Source organism: Hippichthys cyanospilos, chromosome 4 (assembly GCF_059441005.1).
Source record: "Hippichthys cyanospilos isolate Australia breed blue-spotted pipefish chromosome 4, RoL_Hcya_1.0, whole genome shotgun sequence".
NCBI lineage: Eukaryota > Metazoa > Chordata > Actinopteri > Syngnathiformes > Syngnathidae > Hippichthys > Hippichthys cyanospilos.
This window is the reverse complement of record NC_142372.1, coordinates 22,234,531-22,256,921: the sequence shown is the minus strand read 5'-3', so window position 1 is coordinate 22,256,921 and position 22,391 is coordinate 22,234,531. Positions and strand designations below refer to the sequence as shown.

At 40.2% G+C, this 22,391-nt stretch overlaps 1 protein-coding gene across 1 annotated transcript; it reads left to right on the top strand.

The window, feature by feature from the left end:
• The first annotated feature begins 708 nt into the window (after positions 1-708).
• On the top strand, positions 709-22,343 carry tmem276b (transmembrane protein 276b). The gene is made up of 4 exons (XM_088413717.1): positions 709-1,423; positions 4,643-4,756; positions 10,339-10,476; positions 17,885-22,343. The coding sequence occupies exons 1-4, from the start codon at positions 1,036-1,038 to the stop codon at positions 18,130-18,132; spliced, it is 888 nt and encodes a 295-aa protein (XP_088269843.1). The 5' UTR covers positions 709-1,035; the 3' UTR covers positions 18,133-22,343.
• Positions 22,344-22,391: the final 48 nt, after the last annotated feature.

The window sequence follows — 22,391 nt, the reverse complement described above, 5'->3', positions numbered from 1 at the left end:
CAACTAATCTCAGAAAACTCTCATGTCTTTTAGTTTTGTTTTCATTACAGAATTTGGGAGGAGCGGTTTTGCACAGTCAGATTCATTTATTACTGACTTAGTTTTACCGTAGAAAATGTCCACGGCAAAAATATGTGTTTGAGAGCACACAACCTGACAATAATTTTTGTAGTACAAAATTCAGCCACGAGTGAAACTGTCGTTATGATATACTGGTTTCCTTGATGGATCAATTTAATAGGGAGGAACGGGCATTGCTGTGTATGGTCTCTTGACACGTGTTTTGCTTTGTTGGCTCTCCAGTTCATTTTGAGCTCAGTAAAACGTCAGTTTTTGGCTTTTTCACTTTGCTGGAGTGCAGCAACCACATGAGGCGTGGGTTTCACTTCCTTGTTGGTAATGTTTGTACCAAAAAAAAAGAAAGAAAAAACCTCATGTTTAAAAAGAAATGAAATTGCCAAGGGGTCAATTGTCAATTGCAACCTGTATGCATATAATTGACAACGAAAAGTTTAAAATATCTGGGCCCTTAAAAATTGAGATATTGCACATGTGTGCCAAGAAACGTTTTGTTGTTGTTGTTGTTGTTGTTGTTGTTTTTGTTTTGTTTTAATTCGCTGATTCGCTTTATGTCTTGAACTGAAAGTCAACCGAGGCAATCCTGGATGTCCAAGTTCCGTGCAGCCTGTATGTAAGAGTGTCGGCAGATTCCAGACGGCTCGCCATCCTCCGACAGCCTGGAGGAGAGAGCGCGCTACTACATTCCGTGGCTCAGCCTCCTCCTCACAGCGCTGGTCGCCATCCATCCGCTCCTCCTTTACCCCAACAGATGGTGAAAACAACACCGCATCACGCGGGGAGCACAAGAACAACCCGCAGCATCCTGTCGTTCCAGCACGGCCCTTCGGTCAGCATGCTCGGAGAACAGCACCGCGTGAGCCTCTGACTTCACGCGCCAGCACAGGCACCAGCACCGGCAGGCAGCACCGCGGCCACCGGAAAAAGCTTCTCGCCTGCCTCCGTCGATTGGGGAAGATGGCCGCGATGAAATTATTAACCAGCGGAGGGCTCTTCCTGGCGTTCTGCGCGCTGGGGCTGCTCGCCATGGCGATTTGCACCGACTACTGGTACGAGACGGACGCCAGGAGGCACCGAGAGAGGTGTAAAAACTACGCCAACAAGCGCAACGACCCGGGCTACATCTACATCTCCAACCACAACCTCCCGCTCCAGATGCCTCCCGAGAGGAGAGGAGGCGGCCCGGAGGCTGCTCCTCTCTTCAGGGGCAAGCGGCACTTTGTGGCCGCAGCCTCCTCCATGGAGTCCCATTGTAGTCGGCAGTTCAACTCGACCGTGTCTGGCCTCTGGAGGAAATGCCATCGGGAGGGATTCGACCTTGAGACCGAGGACCTTATTTACAAAGGTAAACATGAGCGGCATCCCGGCCGGCGCCTGTCTGTGACGAGCAGGCCGCGATGCTCTTTCGCTTGACAACACCAACGCAGCGTGGCTCTCGTCATAACCTCATTTGACTTGCTGGATGGGCATGTCGCCTCAACAGCGTTCATTGTGCAATCCTCGGCCGAAAAACAAACAAACAGTTCTTTATCATCTATTCAATTTAGTTCTGGATCCTAAGCGAATCAAAACAAAAACAAACCTTTAGCTCACATTGTGGAAATCAATGCGTTTCACTGAGACACCCCCAATTCTCCATAAACGTGCCAAATTTGCTTTTCCTTCTGCTCAAGAATCATCACAATAAAATATATGGCACCGTATGCTGACTGAACCGGTCAAACGCACCCGATTCAAATGACTAATCTCATTTTCTAGCTCCTGCAGTGATTTACAATTAGCTAATCGTTTGAATCAGGTGTGTTGGGGAGGGACTCCTTGAAAATAGGCAGCATACCACCCCTCGGGGACTGGTTTTACACCTATGACTTAGACCAGGGGTTCTCAACCTTTTTTTCAGTCATGTGCATCCTGTGAAACATACCTTAAAAAAAATTACCCCTTAACCAGTGCAAAGCAATTTGGGGGTTAAAAAAAAACAACAACAAAAAACCCCTAAAAACATGCCATCAGTGTCTCACTTATTAAACTGTACACCCTTACAAACTTAATCTGTATTGTTCCACAAAAAACAATCAGCATAAAGTGTCGTGTTTAGGATCATACAAAAAATCTGTTATCAAAAAGAAATAACAATTACAAAAATATTTTCCCACAAAAAAAATAATCAATATAAAGTGTCAGACCTATTCTCAAAAAGAAATAATTGTGAATAAATACTTATCCACATAAGAATATTAAACATAAAGCGGCCGCTTTTGGGGTTACAGAACAAATCGCGTCACAAAAATAAATTATTCACTTAACTATTAATAAATATCCCCCCCCCCAAAAAAAAAAAACTAATCAACATAAAGTGTCAGACCCATTCTCGAAAAGAAATAATTATAAATACATATTTGTGCATGGAAAAATATTTAACTTAAAGTGTCCTCTTATGGGATCGTAGCAGACATGTTCACAAAAATAAATCATTAACAGGTAACGAGAGGTGGCACGTCACAAGTTGGGTCTAACCATTCTAGAGTGGGAGAGAATCTGGGGTTTTTACAATAATAAAAATGAATAACTTACTGAACATAAAATTTGTTTTATGAACTCATATTTTCCTGAAACAATTAATTAATTCAATAAGTAACAGTTAATCGAATAACTAGTTAATAGATCATTAATTTCAATTGTGGCTGGTGCACAATCTTTCATTAGTGCTATTGTGGGACCACCAAGGACCTTACACACTTGCTGTTGAGTTGTCTGACAAAAGGCCTTTTTATAGACAGTATGTATATATATATATATATATGCACTGGAATCCTTACATGTGAGTAAGGTCAGAGAGTCGTTTTTCTAAGTCTTTTTTGTAGTATCCATTATTTTTTGTTACATCCCATAAATAGGCGGGGATGAAAATGTCTAATTTGGCCAAAATGCTTCAAAATGATCAGGTCCGTCAAGTCCAAAAGAATTGACTCTCGGTGAGGAACAAACTTACTAACTAACCATCATCAGAAGCTTTGCGGCCACAGAGTTGCGATGCCAACTCTTTGTATAATAAACTTTTCATGGTTTCTGGAAATAATTAAAACACATCTGTAACATTTGAATGAGGAAAATGACTCACTCTCTTTGTGGGTGTTATATATCAATGTTTGTATCATGTCAAAAAAATGTGTGTGTAACGTACTTTGAAAGTCGTGCTATATGTTTCCCTTAAAAAATCTTACTGTGACGACTTTTTTTTCACTCTTTAAAAGTTAGAATATGTTAGCAAATGCTGTTATTGCGGTTGTTTAGTAAAAAATCTAAAGTGTTTTTCTATAATGAATGTAACCCCTAGTGAAATAAGAAATCATTTTCTTAAAAAAATACATACAGCGAAAAAACATATATATATATATATATATATATATATATATATATATATATATATATATATATATATATTGTTATCCGTTCATCCGGTGGCCGTAGACACAGGATACGTCTCTCTCGCGTGATGAGCCACCCTCCCTCTCTCTACGCAACACTATATATATTTTTTAAAAATATTTTTAATATTAAATTGTGAAAATACTCATGACTCATGAATAAAGCAATCAATTCAACCAGTTTATTATATTTTTTAAAATGTCATAATTTTGTTATTTGTCAAACACACTCACACAATCCTTATCATCATCAAAGAGCTTGATTATTTAGTCAAGCAATATTTGGCAGTATTTGGAAATTAAAAGACTAAATAATAAATAAAATATATTACTCTATACGTACTGCACTGTAAAGTATTGTACTATTCTTCTGACCCTTTTTGCCCCGGTTTCGTCGGATAAACTTTGTTCTTGTGCCGCATTTAATTTTGTAGAGAACTCTTGTCTTGAAGGGCCGTGCAACAGGAAACAGCGCGGCGGCCATTTTCACAGAGGCACCATCATTCCTGTGAGAACTTCATAACCCGAGGACCACCTGTTTGTAGGTGGACAAAATGGGCACTTATGTTTGGTTTGAATGATTTTTGTTCTTTTGTTTCCACAAACATTTGCAATGGAGGGGGTCCTTGGAAAATTTGATTTACAAAAAGCGATCCCCGACTCCAAAAAGTTTGCGAACCCTTGCTCTATAGCAGCGATTTTCAACTGGTGGGTCCAGACCCAAAAGTGGGTCAAGCACCCATTTTGGGTATGGTGCAGACAACCAGTAAAAAGTTAACTGTATTTTCATACAGTTTTCTTGGGGCACAATATAGAGGTGTACCAAGTTCCTGCATAATAGGTACTGTAAGTGATAGGACGTGACACTCACTTGTGCTCTAATTACTTGTTTACAAATACAGTGCAGCTCGGCATTTGGATGAATGTGTTTTTGCACTTAACGTCAATGAGAGTGTTTCACGAGCTGGCACCAACAGGAGGATGCGACTCCCAAGATCGAGGACATTTGAGAACCTCTTTTCTTTACTATTGAATGTATGCAGTGCAATATTGTTGTAAAGGGGTGTTCGAGACGTTATTGAACCTTAAGAATATGTATTTACATGATCACTTTCAATTTTTCTTTGTCTCCCCAGGAATAATTCAAAGATGCACTCCAGTAAAGTATCACTATACTTCATCCGTTCTTCCACGGAATTTACCCGTTAACATCACCAAGACCATAAGGCAGGATGAATGGCATGCACTTCGTGAGTATTAATACCATCTTGTATTTTTACAGAGCTGCTTATCTGGCACTCTAGTTCTTTTCTCTGCTGTGACTATTTTGGCTTTGAGCACAAACACTACATAATGTGATGATCAATGCAGTATTTCCTCTACATTCATTTGCATTTGGCGACCCACTTTTCCCTAAAGCCTTGCAGACACTGCGAGAGCTGAACGATATATTATTTCATGACAAAGACTGCATCGTCAGACGACGGGGATTTTAGGATCGTCAAAGCCAGAGGTGGGCGATCCTTCAACACCGACAATTCCCGTCGCTGACAGATGCCCATTTTGCCCAGGATCAACGAATGACAGGAATGAAAAAAAAAAGGGGAATAATACTGTATATATAAACTTGTATTATTTAACAGATGCCCATTTTGCCCAGGATCAACGAATGACAGAAATGATTTAAAAAAAAAAAAAGGGAATAATACTGTATATATAAACTTGTATTATTTAATAATATAGTACTATTATATAAGAATAGTGCCTACATTTTGAGCTTCTCCTGGGCATCCAGGAAAGAGAAATTTCATGAGGTCAGGCTACTGAAGTTGTCATTGTTTGTGCTGCCTTTCCTCGGACTTTCCGAGGCAAGGAGGAGGCTCATTCAGGCGATTTTCAGCGTGAAAAAAAATGGTGGACCAACAATGACAGAAGGGGGGGCGGGGCAATGACAACAGTCTGACCAGCAAAAAAAAATGTATGACTCATTTGTAGAAAATGAAATTTTTCTATAGAGGTCTCTCCAGATTTGATTTGATTTGATTTTTTTGCACGGTGGGAGGATTTATGTCCATAATGCTAATATTTTGTGAATTTTGTAAATGTCTGCCAATTTGTTGGACCACTGAAGTGTGAGGTGTTATTTTCTCTTTGAAAAGTTTCAATTCAAGAAAATCCAGAAAACATATAAGATCTTTTCAATCATGTTGTGAATTGAACCACTCCCTCACCACCGAAGTGGCTTCTCCTTTCTTTCATTATGACCAAGTCAGAAGAGCACACATGTTTCCATCAGTACAATGCAAATCTTTCACGGTGCTTTGATCCTAATAATTCTGTGCACAAAATAATGGTTTGAAATTGGTCACTTTTAAAGCATTGGTACTGAAAACAAATAGAATTACATTTAAAATAACCTTTTGATATTAATATAACCTAAAACAGGTAGTATATCAAAAATAAAAACATGTTTATTGTCATTTATTTTAAACATCTGCATTCCACAGTGCAACAAACGTTAAACAATATAAAAAGCCAAAAGTCCACCAAAAGTGGACTCTCAGAAATAATGAATACGCCTACAAATGTAAATGAATAGTTTTGAAGTTATGATCCTCTTTATGGTGTTTACATCATTGCTATTTGCAAATGGACATGATCACAAGATGACACGAAGGACAGCTGTATTGCTCTGGTGGCTGAAAGTAGAGTAGCGGCGAAACTGCTTGCTCGGTTATGTTTTCATGCAGTGCAAACTCTGCTCGCATGTCATGCTTTCCACTTCATCACTTGAGTGCTAAATGATTCAAAAGGTTTGCCGTCTTGCCTTGTTTCGAACAGCATACCTTGCATAACAGCTTTATTACCTCCACGCCTCTTGCCTTGTTTTGAAAAACATACCTGCATAATGGCTTCATTTTCGCCATGTCACTCTGGAGGCACCTCCCCACAGGTGATAGGGAGGAACTCTTGTCAAAAAAAGCATCTTCGGAAAACGATGGCAAGTAAGGGCAATCGGCGTTACTATTGCTTTCATTTACCTGCTTCTTTTATTCACTGGAGGGTTCTGTTTACTTAAACTTGCAAATCTAAGTCAGAAGGAAAAGCACGTTGGTCGTGGACCACCGAATAATGAAAACATTTTGAAAACGACGAGCAAAGACAAATGGAACTATAGATTTTGTCTGTCATTTTAATCTGTCCTAATTGTCACCACCCCTTGGTAACAGTTTGTCACCTCACTCAGTTAAATCTTCTGAATTTCTATGACATGACATCCATATATCTGGGAGCATAGACGTGTAAAAAAATTGTAAATATGATGTCCATCCATCCATCCATCCATCCATTTTCTACTGCTTTTTTTATGGTCGGGTCACAGGGGGCAGCAGCTTCAGCAGGGAAGCCAGAGGCTTTCCTCTGCCTGGCCACTTCGCCCAGCTCCTCAAGGAGGATCCTCGGGGAGGCATTTGAGAGGCATCCTAACCACGCACCCGAACCACTCGAACTGGCCCCTCAGCGTGGAGGAGGCACGGCTCGAAGCTGAGCACCTTCTGGATGACCAAGCTTCTCACCCTATGTCAAAGGGAGAGCCCAGACATCCTCCAGGGAAAACTCGTTACGACCACTTCCGTCTGAGGCCTCGTTCTTCGGTCACCTCCCACAACTCGTGACCATAAGTAAGGGCAGAAATGTAGATCGACCGGTAAATAGAAAGCTTTGCCTTTCGCCTCAGCTCTCTCTTTACTACAACAAAGCGGTACAGAGGCCGCATCACAGCAGACGCTGCACCGACCCACCTGCCGATCTCCCGTTCCATCCTGCCCTCACTTGTGACCAAGGACCCAAGATACTTAAACTCCTCCGCTTGAGGCAGGACATCATTCCTAACCCGGAAAGGGCACGTCATCCTTTACCGACCAAGGACCATGGTCTCAGACTTGGAGGTGCTAATCTTCATCCCAGCCGCTTCACACTCAGCTTCGAACCGCCCCAGTGAGAGTCGGAGGTCATGACCCGAAGAAGCCAAAAGCACAATTTCATCAGCAAACACCAGAGATGCGTTGCCGAGACCCCCGACCTGGACACCCTTAACGCTTCGGCTGCACCTAGAAACTCTGTCCATCCAGATAATGAACAGAATCAGTGAGAAAGTTTGTCCTTGGTGGAGCCCAACCCTCACCGGAAACGAATTCTTCTTACTACCAGACACCAGACCAGACACTGTCAGAGAAATCACTAAAAGAAGACTAGGACAAGCCTAGCTGCTAAGCAGCCAAAACGGTAACTCAGACCAGCCAAGATTGACTTTTCTCCGCCATAGCACAGGGAAAAAGCTTGGCGAACAAACATGCGTTGCCAGCCCTAATTCGCCACTCAGGTGTCCCCGCCTGCTTTTTATTCTTTCAGCAAAGCAATGCACATTACAAGACACCACAAAAGAGCCAGCCGGGCACCACCGACAGCTGGGCCAAAGTCCCGTGTCAACAGCTCTATCTAAGGACAAGGTCGAAATGAACTAGGATTGCATAGATGGATAACCATGCACACTATTGTAGACAAGAAGTACATAATGAGAACAACCTAATGTATGATTCCCTTCACAGACACTTACATTGGTGGTACAGGGACCAAACAGCCCATGTCAGGAGGCTCAGTACCCTGTCCTCCCGAAGCACCCCCACCCACAGAGCTGCCCGAGTGACATAGTTGTCTACCTTCTCCAAGTCCACGAAGCACATGTAGACTGGTTAGGCAAACTCTCATACACGCTCAAGGATCCTGCAGAGGAGGAAGAGCTGGTCCAACTTTTCTCTGGCCTGCATGACATCCACACCGCTCCTCCTGAATCTGAGGTGCAACTTCCTGATGGACCCTCCTCTCCAGCTGCCTCCGATAGGACTCTTCCTTCAGCTTGACAGCAGCCTTACCGCAACACCGGCAGATTCACAGATTGCCACCCCCGACAAGCACCAAACTCCTTACGGACACAACTCGGATTAGCTGAATCGAAAATGGAGGGCCTGAAGATGGTCCACTCAGACTCTATGTTCTTTATGTTCTTTTATTTTTTTTTTCATGAAAAAAAAAATCTGAGATGCACTGATAGGAGATGCGCAAAGTAGCGAAGGATCACTGTACAGATGGACATTGGCGACCTTGAACGAACCCTGACAAGAATGCTACCTTGGCAAAGACCTGCAAATGTTTGCCCGATAGGGGTTTTATTTGCAAAGGTGGGCATCTTACATTTTAGGTCTGTTAGTCGTCGGTGCACCGTCATCATAGATCATGGTAGGTCCCTCATATTAATATTAACCTCATATTAATATTTACCATATTAATTTCAACCTCTGGGGTTTTGTTTGTTTATCCAGCCATCCCAATTTAACGGCTTGACCATAATAGGTGACGGTTCCATTAAAAGAGGTCACATTGCATTAAATTTCATCTGTCACAGATGCAAGGATTTTCTGAGCTTGAACTAACTAAATAATGTCTTTTATTTGGGGAAAAAGAGCCAATCAGAGAGCTTGTCACTTTGATATGTACCCATTTATTACTTGAACTTGTCACCCCCTTGCTGCGGGAAGGCATCCAGAAAAATTCTTTGCTCAACTATTATTTTTCTGTAAATCTTATTTAAAAAGAAAAATAACACAAAATATTTCTTACCACTTAATTGTTAACTTTACTTTTTACTTTAGGTCTTTACAATCGTTCTGCTGGACAAGATTGTGTACACTATGCATTTCAGTTCATGAAACTATGACTCAGAAAGGCAGCGCAAACAAAGACATCCCCAGTAATGCTGGCAAAAGTTGTCACTGTGAAAGAAAGGTAGTGAATTGTCACAAGGCATTTCATTCATTTCACTCATTCTTTGCCATTTCTTGTCCTCGGGATGTACGATGATCCCCACAATGATTCCCTTTTGTAGTAAGTGAAATGTAGCGAATAAAGGTGGCTGTAATTCTTATATTGGTCTAACCGATATTTGATGTAATGTCCACACCAACAATTACAACGATGGACGAAACCCATCCTTTCCAACATTCTTGTTCTTCCCCTCTTGATGAGTGTTCCCATCACTTGGCGGGCCGTTGGCAAAACCGTTGTCCGTCCATGATGTACAGTCTGCCCAAATCTGTTTAATTTCCTTCCAGTGTGAACGCTAGTGTGAAGAGTTCTCAATATTTGCGCTGCAAATGGCCAGCAAGTCATCCAGGGTGCACCCCACCTTTTGTCACCTAGGGTTAGCTATGATTGCGAGCAGCTTACCTGGGACCTCATTGAGAACGAGGTGTGTTGTGGATGGATGGGGTACAGTATTACATAACAGTATATTCATGCATTATCCCAAAGTATAACTACTGTCTTATGAAAATTATAAGAGTGTGAAGTTTTTTTATTGTCATTCCAAAAATGCAAGGAAAATTTATTTTTTTTGTTTAATTTTTTTTGGACATAAAAAAAAAGACGCGATTAGCACATTCGCTTCATAGTTCAGAGTCTCGAGTTCAAATCCAGCTCTCTTCTGCGACCTTCCTGTGTGGTGTTTGCATGTCCTCTCCGAGGCTCGCTTGGGTTCTCTCTGGGCACTCCGGCTTCTCCCACATTCCAAAAACATGCATGACAAGTATACCGGACACTCTAAATTACCCTGAGGTGTGATCGTGTGTGAATCGTTTGTTCGGCCCTCTGTGCCCTGTGATTTGTATTTGACAGCAGCAAAGGTGTTCTTCCAATCAACTGTGTGATGGAACAGCAATAAGAGTGATAACAATAGTTCACATGAAAACGTTTGTAACCTTGTCATCTCTTCTTGCAGATCTAAGAAGAATGACGGCTGGTTTTGTTGGTATGGCAGTCTCCATAATTCTTTTTGGCTGGATAATTGGAGTGCTGGGATGCTGCCAACAGCATGACCTCATGCAATATGTAGCTGGGCTTCTCTTTCTCATGGGAGGTACTGTGTGGAAACATTTGCGCACATTTACGCAAACACGACCCAACCGCAACATTATGACCACTTGCTCAATGTAATGACATCCAATACAAGGGTTGTATGAAATAAGCTGTTTTACAAATCAATGTTTGCATTTGTGCAACAGGTATGAAAAGCCAGCACGCATGTTAAATATTTTTTTCTCAACTTTTACTTTTTATCACTTTTATACTCAGGTTAAATAGAAGTAGCAGAGGCTAAATTCAAGTTATGGCAAGTCTAAACCCCATGTTTGAATATGTTCCTTATTTTCCGCACTATAAGTACTGTGGGTCAAATCATACGCTGACTGCACAAACTATAGGAACTATAGGAAAGAATGAAAAAAGACAGCAGCGCCAGACTTCACCCGCGCTTGGCTCCAAACTCATACCGTTGCATGTTTGTCGTTTAAATTTCCCTGACTTCCGTTTATTTGTAACTTCTTTGTGCTCCATAACGAAATAGCTGATCAAAAATATATAATGCATGTCGAGGGGAAAATCAAAAGAATTGTGGCGCAGCGTTCACAAGTGCATGCCTTGATCTGGATCTATTCTGCGCTCTGCTGCTCCTGTTTAGTAGTTAAATAGCAATTACCAATAACGCATTCTCTGTTTTTTCTGATTTTTTTTTAATAACAAATATTTCTTAGTATAATATTCATCCAACACTTATATTGTATGAATAAAGTTTATATTCTATTAATACAGTTTGACGACTTTTCTGATTGTTTTGAATTCATTCCCTTTCGTAAAGCACCATCTAGTGGCTGCATAACGCAACTCTATCTAGTGGATGCATAAAGCAACCCCAGCCAGTAGAGTTTCAACTCTATGTGCACTTTATAATCCGGTGCGCCTTATAGTGCGGAAAATACGATAATCTCTAATGACAGTAGGTATCCAAAAGTACCTATTATAACAAAGGTTCCAATGAATTTGCTCTCAATTTGAAAATTACTGTTAATGTCACAACATTAAAATGGATTCAATTAGATTTGCTGATACAATCAGAAACTTGGCTAAAATCTGACATACTCCCTAACGTGCCCTCATACACCATTTGAGAACTGCCAACCTGAAAGATTAACTTTTTGGAACATTTTAAGCAGAGGTCTGGTCAAGTAAGATTTATTTATACTGCCCTAAAATCACAATGGTGTTTCAAAGGGTTTAATAGGCCCACAGTTGAAAAATGTTAAATACTCCTGATCCAAACCACTCACGAGGACAAGGGGGGGAAAACATATGAGGGGGAAAAAAAAAGAAATCTTGAGAAGGTAATGTACTGCAGTGCTTCCATCTTCCAGGAACAGGCTTCAATGAATGCCAAGTGGGCTACATTTACGTTCGAACTTTTCTTTTTGGCATTCTCGTAGATGGCCGTGGATAGGAGTGAGCATTTGTGCTGTTGTGATAGGCAAGGCAGCCAACGTTTTTGCAATTCATTGCAAGCGGCTTCTGTCATTCCCTTTAAATTCAAAGCAGACAGAGACGTGGGGTCCACGTGGAAAAAAGACTCGATCAAGTCCACAAAGGAGATGGCGAGACCAGAAAGACACAAGTTGGGTTAGACAAATGCATGAATTATGATCTTGGTCACCAGCAAATAGCATTAAAAAGGTCTTAGCAATATTGTGACACTGTTATGCTAATATGATGCACATTTGAAAAGAGAGATCTGAGCCAAATAACACACTTGAGGTTTTTTTTGGGAGTGTCTTTTATCAAGACGAGTATTAGAAGAAAGGTCAAATTAATTTAAAAGGTGTTGGAACCCAGTTAGTATGCACATAACATAGAGCAAGTCCCTCTAAAATATTGAAATTTGAAAACCAAAAAAGGCATTGCATAAAATTCACTGCACACCAACGACTATGGTGCATTGGGAAAGTATTCACAGTGCTTCATCCAGTGGTGGTCCGTCAGGGCCTGCAAAGTATTCTCTGCTGGCCTAACATAACCGGACATCATTATCATGACTATAATAAACTATAATACTTATATAATTAAAGTCAATTTCATTTAAGAATTATTACTAAATATTTACTATCTATCTATCTATCTATCTATCTATCTATCTATCTATCTATCTATCTATATATATATATATATATATATATATATATATATATATATATATATATATATATATATATATATATATATATATATATATATATATATCTTTATCTACATATATATATATATATATATATATATATATATATATATATATATATATATATATATATATATATATATATATATATATATAGTGGGGCCCCGTGTTACGACCGTAATCCGTTCAGCGGCTAGGCTCGTAACTCGAATACGCCGTATGACGGTCAATCCAAACCTCTGTTAATTAGTGAATACGTGCCATGGGTGCAAAAACCTTTGGTAAAAACATCACGACTATATCCACATATTAAAAATTAGTAACATAATCTACTATACAGTTAAATTAAATAACAGTGGCGCAGTGAATAGCACGTCCGTCTCACAGTTCAAAGGTCCCAGTTCAAATCCACCTGGCTCCAACCTTCCTGTGTTGAGTTTGCATGTTTTCCCTGAGCCCGCGTGGGTTCTCTCCGGGCAGTCTGGCTTCCTCCCTCTCCCAAAAAACATGCATGGCAGGTGAATTGGACATACTAAATTGTCCTTAGGCGTGATTGGGCGCGTGATTGGTTGTTCGTCTCTGTGTGCCCTGCGATTGGCTGGCAACCAGTTCAGGGTGTCCTACTGCCCAAAATTTTACGTATTTTTCATCTTACGACGTGGACCGCGGCGTTTTTTGTCCCCCTCTTACGCACAAACCTTTCATCTTACGAACCATCCAACATGCCCGGTCAGTGTGTCAGCACTATTTTCTTCGCTTTGCTGCATCAACAAAAACAACTTCTGTCACATGTTACGAAGACGCCAATATGCTATTGGTCTTATACGGTCACAGTCACGGTCTCAGTCACGGTCTCAGTCACGGAGATGCCGATATGCTATTGGTCGATTAAGGTCAAAGTCACGGTCTCAGTCACGGAGATGTGGATATGCTATTGGCCGGCGTCACGTCAATCACAGAAATGCCGATATGCTATTGGCCGAACGCCTTCATCTAGCTTGATGGCACAGCTGGTCGGTGTGTTGTGAAGACTTTGCAAACTTTATCTGTTAGACATGGCTTCTAAATTTGCAAGTGGCTGTAAAGGAAGAAGTAAGAGGATGATGACAATAAAAATGAAGCAGGAGATAATAAAAAAATACAAAGGAGGTGCACGCATAGTTAACCTTGCTAGTGAGTATGGCCGTAACCGCTCGGCAATATGTACAATTCTCAATAACAAGGAAGCTATGATAGCAAGCAAGTCTTCTAAGGGCAAGACTTTCCTTGCCAGGGGACGGACCTCAGTCGACATCAAAATGGAGAGGCTTCTTCTATTATGGATTAAAGAGAAGGAAATCGCCGGTGATATGTTCTCGTTTAAGAAAAATTCTCGTTTAAGAAAAAAATAAAATAAATTCTGCGGATCCGTCTCTGCTCCCTTCCGCCTCCACCCACCACCAGCTCAAGTCACATCGCCCCAAAGGTAAATGTAATTTTTCCTTTATTTATGTTTCTAATTTTTAAGATGTGTATAAAGTCGTGATGTTTTTACCTAAGGTTTTTGCACGTGTTGCACGCATTCACTAATTAACATAGGTTTGGATTGCCCGTCATACGACCAATTCGAGTTACCAGCCTAGCCGCTGAACGGATTAAGTTCGTAACACGGGGGCCCACTGTATTTGATACATAAAATTGTTCTCCATATTCTGTTCTTTTCATGTCGTTCTACATCCGTTTGGTTACGCTCCTTCCAGTGTTGTAGTTTTAGGTTAGAGTTTTTAGCCAATTAAAATTCAGCTAACTTGTGATGATTACAATGATGATTATTTTAAGTTTTGGCAGTATCACATATAATGATAAGTTTTTGCTGATGCGGGTTTATTGATGTTTAAATGCTCCGGAAAATAGTGCCTTCTGAGGGGTATTTATTCAAGTCGGACATCACTGAAGGGTTAAGTGTGAAACGCACGGACCGCCACTGGCTTCACCTTTTCCACATTTTGTCATTTATCAGCTTCATTCCAAACATTATTAATCGCTTGTCTCAAAATTCTACCCAGTATGCCAATATAAAAAAAGAGTTGGGGAAATTGCTTTAATTTTTGACATTTAGATAAGAAATAAGAATAAAAATAAGAAATCACACACAAGAAATTCCAATAAAAATAAGAAATGACATTTATCTTATTTTTTTAGTCATATTTTTTTCCCTTCCTTATTATCTGAAAACCAGACCAATTTTCTCCACACATCAGTATCCAGTATCAATATCCATTTTTGTCAAACACCGTCATCTTACCTTATCATGGTCAAAATGGACGCTGCGCGGTTAGTTTTTGCGGCTGGCGTGGAGTATGAAAAAGGAAAACTTTACCACAAAAAAAACCAAAGGTACCGTATAATGCCCTGATTTTACCATTGATAAACTCTCGTGTTACGCTGGCACTGAACGACGATGGCCAGCTGAAGCTAGGTGGCGGCGCTCGTTTGGAAATGTGCGCAGCATCAGGGAGTCTCGCAGTCTTGTTGGACTTGCCGAAAGAGGCAAAGAGGAAGCAAGGAGGTGGACTGACGCTCCCGCATTCACTGTCAGTCAGGTACCGTATGTTGCAAAATACAACGTAGAAATGCCTCTTCAAATAATTACCTCATTTCAATCACACACATCATGATGTTTTAATGGGATAGCCATGGTATATGTAACGACTCAAGTCAGGGATTGACCTGACATTACTTTCGGATTTTTCTAAAAATTCACCCAAGTTACAGTAAAGGGGAGGGGTCGACTGACACCGGAAATCGACTTGTATTAAAAAAGACAAAGAAATGCGGTACATTCAGCTATTCACAGCCTTCGCCCAATATTTTGTTGATCAACCTTTGAGCTCTGGGCTCTGGCTGAGCCACTCCAGGACAGTCACAGAGTGGTTCACAAGATCTTGGCTGTGTACTTCAGGTCGTCCAGTTACCTCTCCTGTTGAGTTGGCAGGCTGCTCGTCATCTTGCTGAAAAATGAACCTTCACCCCCGTCTGAGGTCAAGAGCGCGCTGGGGCATGTTTTCGCGAACTCTGTATATTGCCGAATTCATTTATCCTTCTATCCTGACTCGTCTACCAGTTCCTGCTGTTGAAAGACATCTCCATGGCATGATGCTGCCACCACCACGTTTTACTGTGGAGATGGTATCAGCCTGGTGACCGGTTTCCTTCATGAACACCTGGCTTTCACACCAAACAGTTAATTCTTTGTCTCATCGGATCAGACAATTTTGTTTCTCTCGGGTTCTTGGCCTCCTTCCTTGCTAACGCCCTTCTCCCGCAATCACCCAGTTTAGATGGCCTGCCAGCTCAAGGAAGAGTACAGGTGGTTCCAAACATCTTTCTAATACGAACAGTGGAGGCCACTGTGCTCACTGGGACCCAAAAGTAGCAGAGGTTTTCCTGTGTCCTTCCCCAGATTTGTGCCTCAAGACAATCCCGTCTCATAGGTCTACAGATATTCATTCGGCTGCATTCAATTAAGCTGAAGAAACCTCTCAAAGGTGATCAGTGGGAAAAAAAAATGCACTTGAGCTCAATTTTGAGCTTTCTGGCAAATTACTTACTGTGTAACTGTGATTTCCCAGTTTTCACTTTCCTTTTCACATTGGCATCATGGGATATTTTGTGTAGAATTTGTACAATTTGGAATGAGGCTGTAAGGTGACAAAATGTGGAAAAGTGAACCGCTGAGTATTGTCCGGATGCACTGTACATCATATTGCTTAATAATATTAATATATTATAATGCAAGGCGGTTAAGTTCTAAAATTCCTACTACGAGCTGTCTGCTTTATGATGAAAAATTCAAAGTTCAAATTAAAATTAGTCACCCTTTGAAGATACCTGCTGGAAATCGTCACCTCGTGGTGCTTTACGCCGGTGTTGATGAAATTCTCAGACGTGTTTATTTCTGCTCAGAATCACTGCATTCAGAAATTCACCTCACATTACTTTTGTTTTTTCATGATTATGGATTTATATTAAAATGAGTTATGTCTTCATTTAGAAAAAAGTAACCAGAATAGAGTATAATGCCTTTATTGTCATTGTATACAAGTATACAACATATTTGGGAGTGCTGCTCTGATTGGTGTGTATTAACAATGTGAAAAAAAACCAAAAGAAAAAAAATTCATACATAACTATACATAACTATATAGGTAACTAAAGTCTAAATGTGATGTGTTTTCAAAGAATTAGGATTATGTCTGAAAATGTCAGTATATTCTAATTCTACACATAATGCGATTTAAAATCAGATACAATACATGGAGTTTATACAAAGAATTCACAAATTTACAGCGATTCGAATGTCGCCAAGTTGAAATCCCTGGTTTTGACAAAAATAAGTTTGATCGTCTACCTTATTTTCATACACTACAATTACAATTGGAACCTTTTGGCTGCTGGAAAATGAAAGTTGAGACCTTAAATCTTTCATTTTTTCATTAGAAACACCTTTTAATTGTTTTTGTTCATGTTGCACTCTCGGGGTTACCTTTTCGGATAACACTCGGCACTGAAAGCGTTACAAGCATCTATGTAGAAAAATTGCATTTTCGTCACTCAAAACTAATCCCTGTTACATAAGCCTGATTTTGTGATAAAGCATCACAAATACAAAACAAATTATATTTTAAAATTGACTGCATGTCAAGGTAGCCAATAATGAGGATTTTGATGACACTTTTTTGGGACAACTTTTGCGGCAAATATTGGTTGCACTCCAAAATGAACTGAGGCACTACCCGACTTTGAAAGTTTCAAGATTCAAGAGTTTTATTGTCATATGCACAGTAATAGCACGCAATCAATTTCTTGTTCTGCTCACTTCCCCGAGCAGTTTACATTCCACAGCCGAGCAAATAATAAGGTAGGCAATAAAACAAAGAAAAAAACAGAACAAAAAAAACAGTAAATAGGGCAATAGGGGCAGTAATAGTGAACCACTAATAAATGAATAGACTTACATTCTTAGCATGTTACGGAATAGAGTGAAAAGACTGCATACATATGAGGAAGAATCCTATGTATTTAGCAAGGTTGTAAGGTGTGTTTGTGCCTGCGGTAAAATGACTGGTGATGAGGCATGGTATTTAGACAGCCAACACAAGACACACTTGTGGATTGAATAAGCCAATTTACAGTCCATAAATGTCCAAATGATACTTTCCTACTAGAATAGGGAACCTGAATGTCGTTTTTTTCACGTATACAATGAATGCATGTCTGTTCACAGGAACATGCTGCATCATCTCCTTGTGCACATGTGTGGCCGGCATCAACTTTGAGCTATCCCGCTACCCTCGCAACATGTACGGCCTTCCCGAGGACATAAGCCACGGCTATGGCTGGTCTATGTTTTGCGCTTGGGGCGGCCTTGGCCTTACTCTGCTGGCCGGTTTCCTCTGCACCTTGGCCCCCTCCCTCAGCACGCCGGCCCGCACGGCAACCCACAAGCCAAGGCATGAGAATGGAACCGTGTGACATGGCCAGGCCTGTAACCGCTCAGCACACAAAAAAGTACACCCTTCAAAACACGGATGTTAAAATCCCCCCAAACCTTTGTCATATCGCCATCTTAGCGCACGCGCAACATCGCTGTCCCACTCAGTGTTCATTGTGCCTGAGTTGTGATAACACACATTCGGGAACAAAGACTTCTCGGACCCGCACGAAAGGACCTCCAGGGACACCAAGAGTGCAACTTCAAATCTTTGGCTGTCATGCACAAGGTTTTTTGATGCTGTCTTTTTCGACATGCTGACTTTATGGCAAACTGAAGGTGACTGTTTTACAATGGTGCTGGCCTAAAGCCGTTTGACACACACGCACGCACACACACGCACACACACACACACACGCACACCCACACACTTCTAGAGACGCACACAGACCCATGCAGACAGACACCAGCTTTTCCACACACTCATTTTCTGCTGATGAATCACAAGAGAAATCATCCAAACAGAGCAAATCACATAGAATGAGGCCAGAACATCCCGTCAGCTTGATCTTTTGAATTGCGTGTGCAGTGTGCTGTTATTGTTCGTGGAGGGGGAAAAAATGAAAATCTGGCAAATATGCCCATTGCTTACTCTTAGTGTAGCTCAATACCAAACGTTAGTCCTGACCGTGGTAGATGTCTGCTGGATGAATCAAAAAACACACGACTAAATTTGCCTCGCAAACTATTTGATCATCGTTTAAAACATTTGTATATGTGTGCACGCGTTTGTGAGTGTGTGTACAACTTCATCCCCAGGAGACATAGTTTCATGTAAAGCAGATTTAAAAAAAAAAAAAAAGAAGTTGTTTATATCTATGTGTGTTAAAGCAATGATGGCTGATGGCTCAGCACGCTTGCGTTAAAAGATTTGTGCTCGAGGAACGAATCCATTATAGGATTTAGCAACATGATGGCCTTTTGAGGTTTTTTTGGACTGAAATACATAACTCCTGAGCTGTGACGTCGTGCTGCTGAACTTTTATAACTCTTGAAAGAGTTAGTTGTTTGCTGACAGCTGCATTGTGACGTGACAAGAGGCAAAGTGCGAAATTCACATGCTGCGTGGTTTACAGTCACAGTCATCCATTCAGCGTATTTGTTTTAGGAAGAAAAGTGCTGTAGTGTTTTAATTTTGCCAAAAAAGTGGCCAGTGTCCTTAACTCTACCTTGACTCAACAGAATCAACAGCAGAGTTTTTTTTTTTTTTTTACACTCAAGTCCAACATTCCTATGAATCATCAGATGCGGAGCTCTTTGTTGGATTCGTTTCACCAAGTTCAAGCATAACTCAGTTGTTTGAAAGGGAATGCATCAGTTTCATTATTGCAGGGTTCAAACTTGATCAAGGCCCAGTTTATACATTTCTTTCTGATGGCCCAATGTGCCAAAAGACACGCTAATTTTGTTGTCATCTGTAGTGCTTAATAAATGCGTTATACTGCCACCGCCCAGGATTTCTCCCAGAGACCATTCAGCATCATGAAGCGTTTTGAGGACTTTCGTCATCCACATCCTCTTTAACATAATATTCAGAGAGCTCACTGAGCTGTTTACCCAAAGTGAACATGCCTAAATGAGGAATTTCAAACGACTCAGCTTTTGATATCCTAATTTGATCCAGCTCACTGATCATCTGTGGCAAGTCAGACATTGATCAAGCACATTACCAAACTACAAAGTGTACTTTGTTTCTCTGTTCAGGAAGTAAGTCAACTGTCAACCCCCCGCAAAGTCTGAAACCCGCGAAGTAGGGTATCAGTTCCTAGATTTCTATGTACGCCCCAATATAGCCGCAGTAACCATAAACAATCCTTTTTTTTTGTATTTTTGGCCTATTTTATTTCCTTTCTCCTATTACTTAACATTACATTATCCTTATTAACATTATTGTATATTCATTAAATAACTAATATTACTTAGTTTGTTCTCAGGACTGGTTATCTGCACCAAGACTCCGGTGAAAGAGTACGCAAGTCATCACGTTGAACTTCACATTTATGTTGGCTCATGTATGGTGTATCATGTAGTATCTGTTGAATAATAAATCAACAACAATCTTAAAGTCAGTAAACTAACATATAAACACTTAATCTACAAATTTACTGTATTTTTAGCCAACATTAGCGGGTTAACAACAACTAACAACTACTAACTATAAAGTGCAACCTCTACACAAACGAACACATAAACAGAATAAACATTTTTTATTTTGAAACATTTTTTATTTTCCTGGAAAAAAAACGCGAAGTACTGAGACCGCGATATCTGAGACAGCAAAGTAGGAGGGATCACGGTATTTCTTTATTCAAATGATACATTTCTGGATGTCAATCTTAAATTTTAGTGTTAAATCTCCCAATCTGGTTCAATAGCTTCTACATGAAGCTAACGGTGTTATGACCATTCCACACAAATGAAACAGATTTTTCCATCATTTTGGTCAGCTGTGGAATAATTCTGGGCGGCAGTCCATTTAAATCTGGTAAGACCCGTACAAAACAATACATATAAACGAAAGAAAAGGTGTACCTGCCTGAACATTATTCACCCATGTGATATGAGATATGTGCTTACAATGTATTAACTCTGTCAGCGCCATGGAGGAGAATTCTCATCTTTTATTGATTTATTTTTTTATGGAGGGTAGTTGACACCCTTGACTAGCGCTTATCTAATACTAAGCCAATTGAGCACTTTAGTGCTAACAGTGCCCAATGGATGGCAGCGTTGCCATACATACTACACATACGTGGCATGCTTAGAATTCTAAGTAAGCCTTGGAAATCTCATCTTTCATATGATACCACCCACGTTTACATAGACATAGCACACAATATTCTGTGGGCCCTGAAAGATGAGTGAAAATGCTAAATATACTAGCGCGCTAGAAGTTGCCTTTTCCGATGATGCGTGGCACTGAAAGAGTTAAGTATGTCTTTGCATCATTTTCTTTTTCAAAAGGAGGCGTATTAGAAAAATGATCAAAACAAGTATATGAGTTTATACCTTCTTTCACGTGAAAACGTTGAGGAAGTTTGCTCAGCGGCTTATTTTGCATAGGCCGGACTTTTTAGTTTCTCCTGGTCACAAAAAAGGTTAAGCTTTAAAATTGAGCAAGATGTGTGAAGAGAGACACAGATGTTCTCAGGCTTTGGCAGTCAACAATTCTTGAAAATTCTTCAAAATTCTTAATGTGTGTTGACAACCCTGTATGTAAAGCTGAAATCCTTCTCACCTAATCCAACCACTACAAGAGGTTAGAAGTTAGCTGAAGAATGATTGAAAAGTGTCTTCAGTGTCTTATTGAATCTTTGCACATTGTTGGGTCTGTTCAAAGTCTGAGCAGACGTTATAAAAGTTTATGTTTGCATAGTCACATACGGCTTCACAAAGGACATGAACATGCGATGCACACTATGATGTGTCTTTTACAAACATGCTGGGTTTATATCCCATTGTGTATACTGTATATGGAAAGTCAGATCAATCTTTTATTATGAAAATCGGATGGCAGTAACCAGGTTGGGAGTTTGAGGAATAAACCATGAACATTTACACCATTCATGAGAACACTTTGTATTTGTTTGCTTTTATAAAGATCACCACCCAAACTCGCCAATAATGTCAGTATTACTATAAGGACTAAATAGTAATGTGAACATGTTGACATAATTGAAGCAATATTTCACATGTATTTTTTGTGTACTTTTGTGGTAACGGTCTGACAGACTTTTGATCTGATATACTACAACTACAAACAATCGTGAAAATGATTGAAAAAAATTTGTTGCAGTTCATGCATATAACATGTCAACCCCATCTAGATTTGACCATACTGTCATTTACTTTTAATACAAAATTACATGTACTCACCTGCAACTTAGAATAGCGGGTCTGCTGTTGATTACAGCAATGTGTGATGGAACCCAATACATGTCCTCCCATCGTTCAACTTTCTGTGCTCGGTGGAAAAGCTGCCATTCAACGTGGCACTTATTTCAGTAGCACAGCTTTTTATTTATTCATTTTTGTATTTCCTCATTGTTTTTAAATTTGTACCAGTACAATTCACCGGGTGCTTTATGGTGACTGAAAAGACGTAACAGACATGCATGATATCATTGCAGTTGGTTTTAAAATGCCAATTTTCATTATTTCTTTTAATGAAATAAAATACGTAATTTCTTGCTTTCTGGTTTCCATCATTTAGTTTGCTTCACAATGGCACGTCTAATTG

What these genes read in the sequence shown, in the direction of transcription:
- tmem276b (XM_088413717.1), top strand. Translation starts at nt 1,036, where the DNA reads ATGGCCGCGATGAAATTATTAACCAGCGGAGGGCTCTTCCTGGCGTTC. An exon ending in GGATGAATGGCATGCACTTC is followed by an intron (nt 4,757 to 10,338) that starts GTGAGTATTAAT and finishes CTCTTCTTGCAG; the next exon opens with ATCTAAGAAGAATGACGGCT. An exon ending in GCTTCTCTTTCTCATGGGAG is followed by an intron (nt 10,477 to 17,884) that starts GTACTGTGTGGA and finishes GTCTGTTCACAG; the next exon opens with GAACATGCTGCATCATCTCC.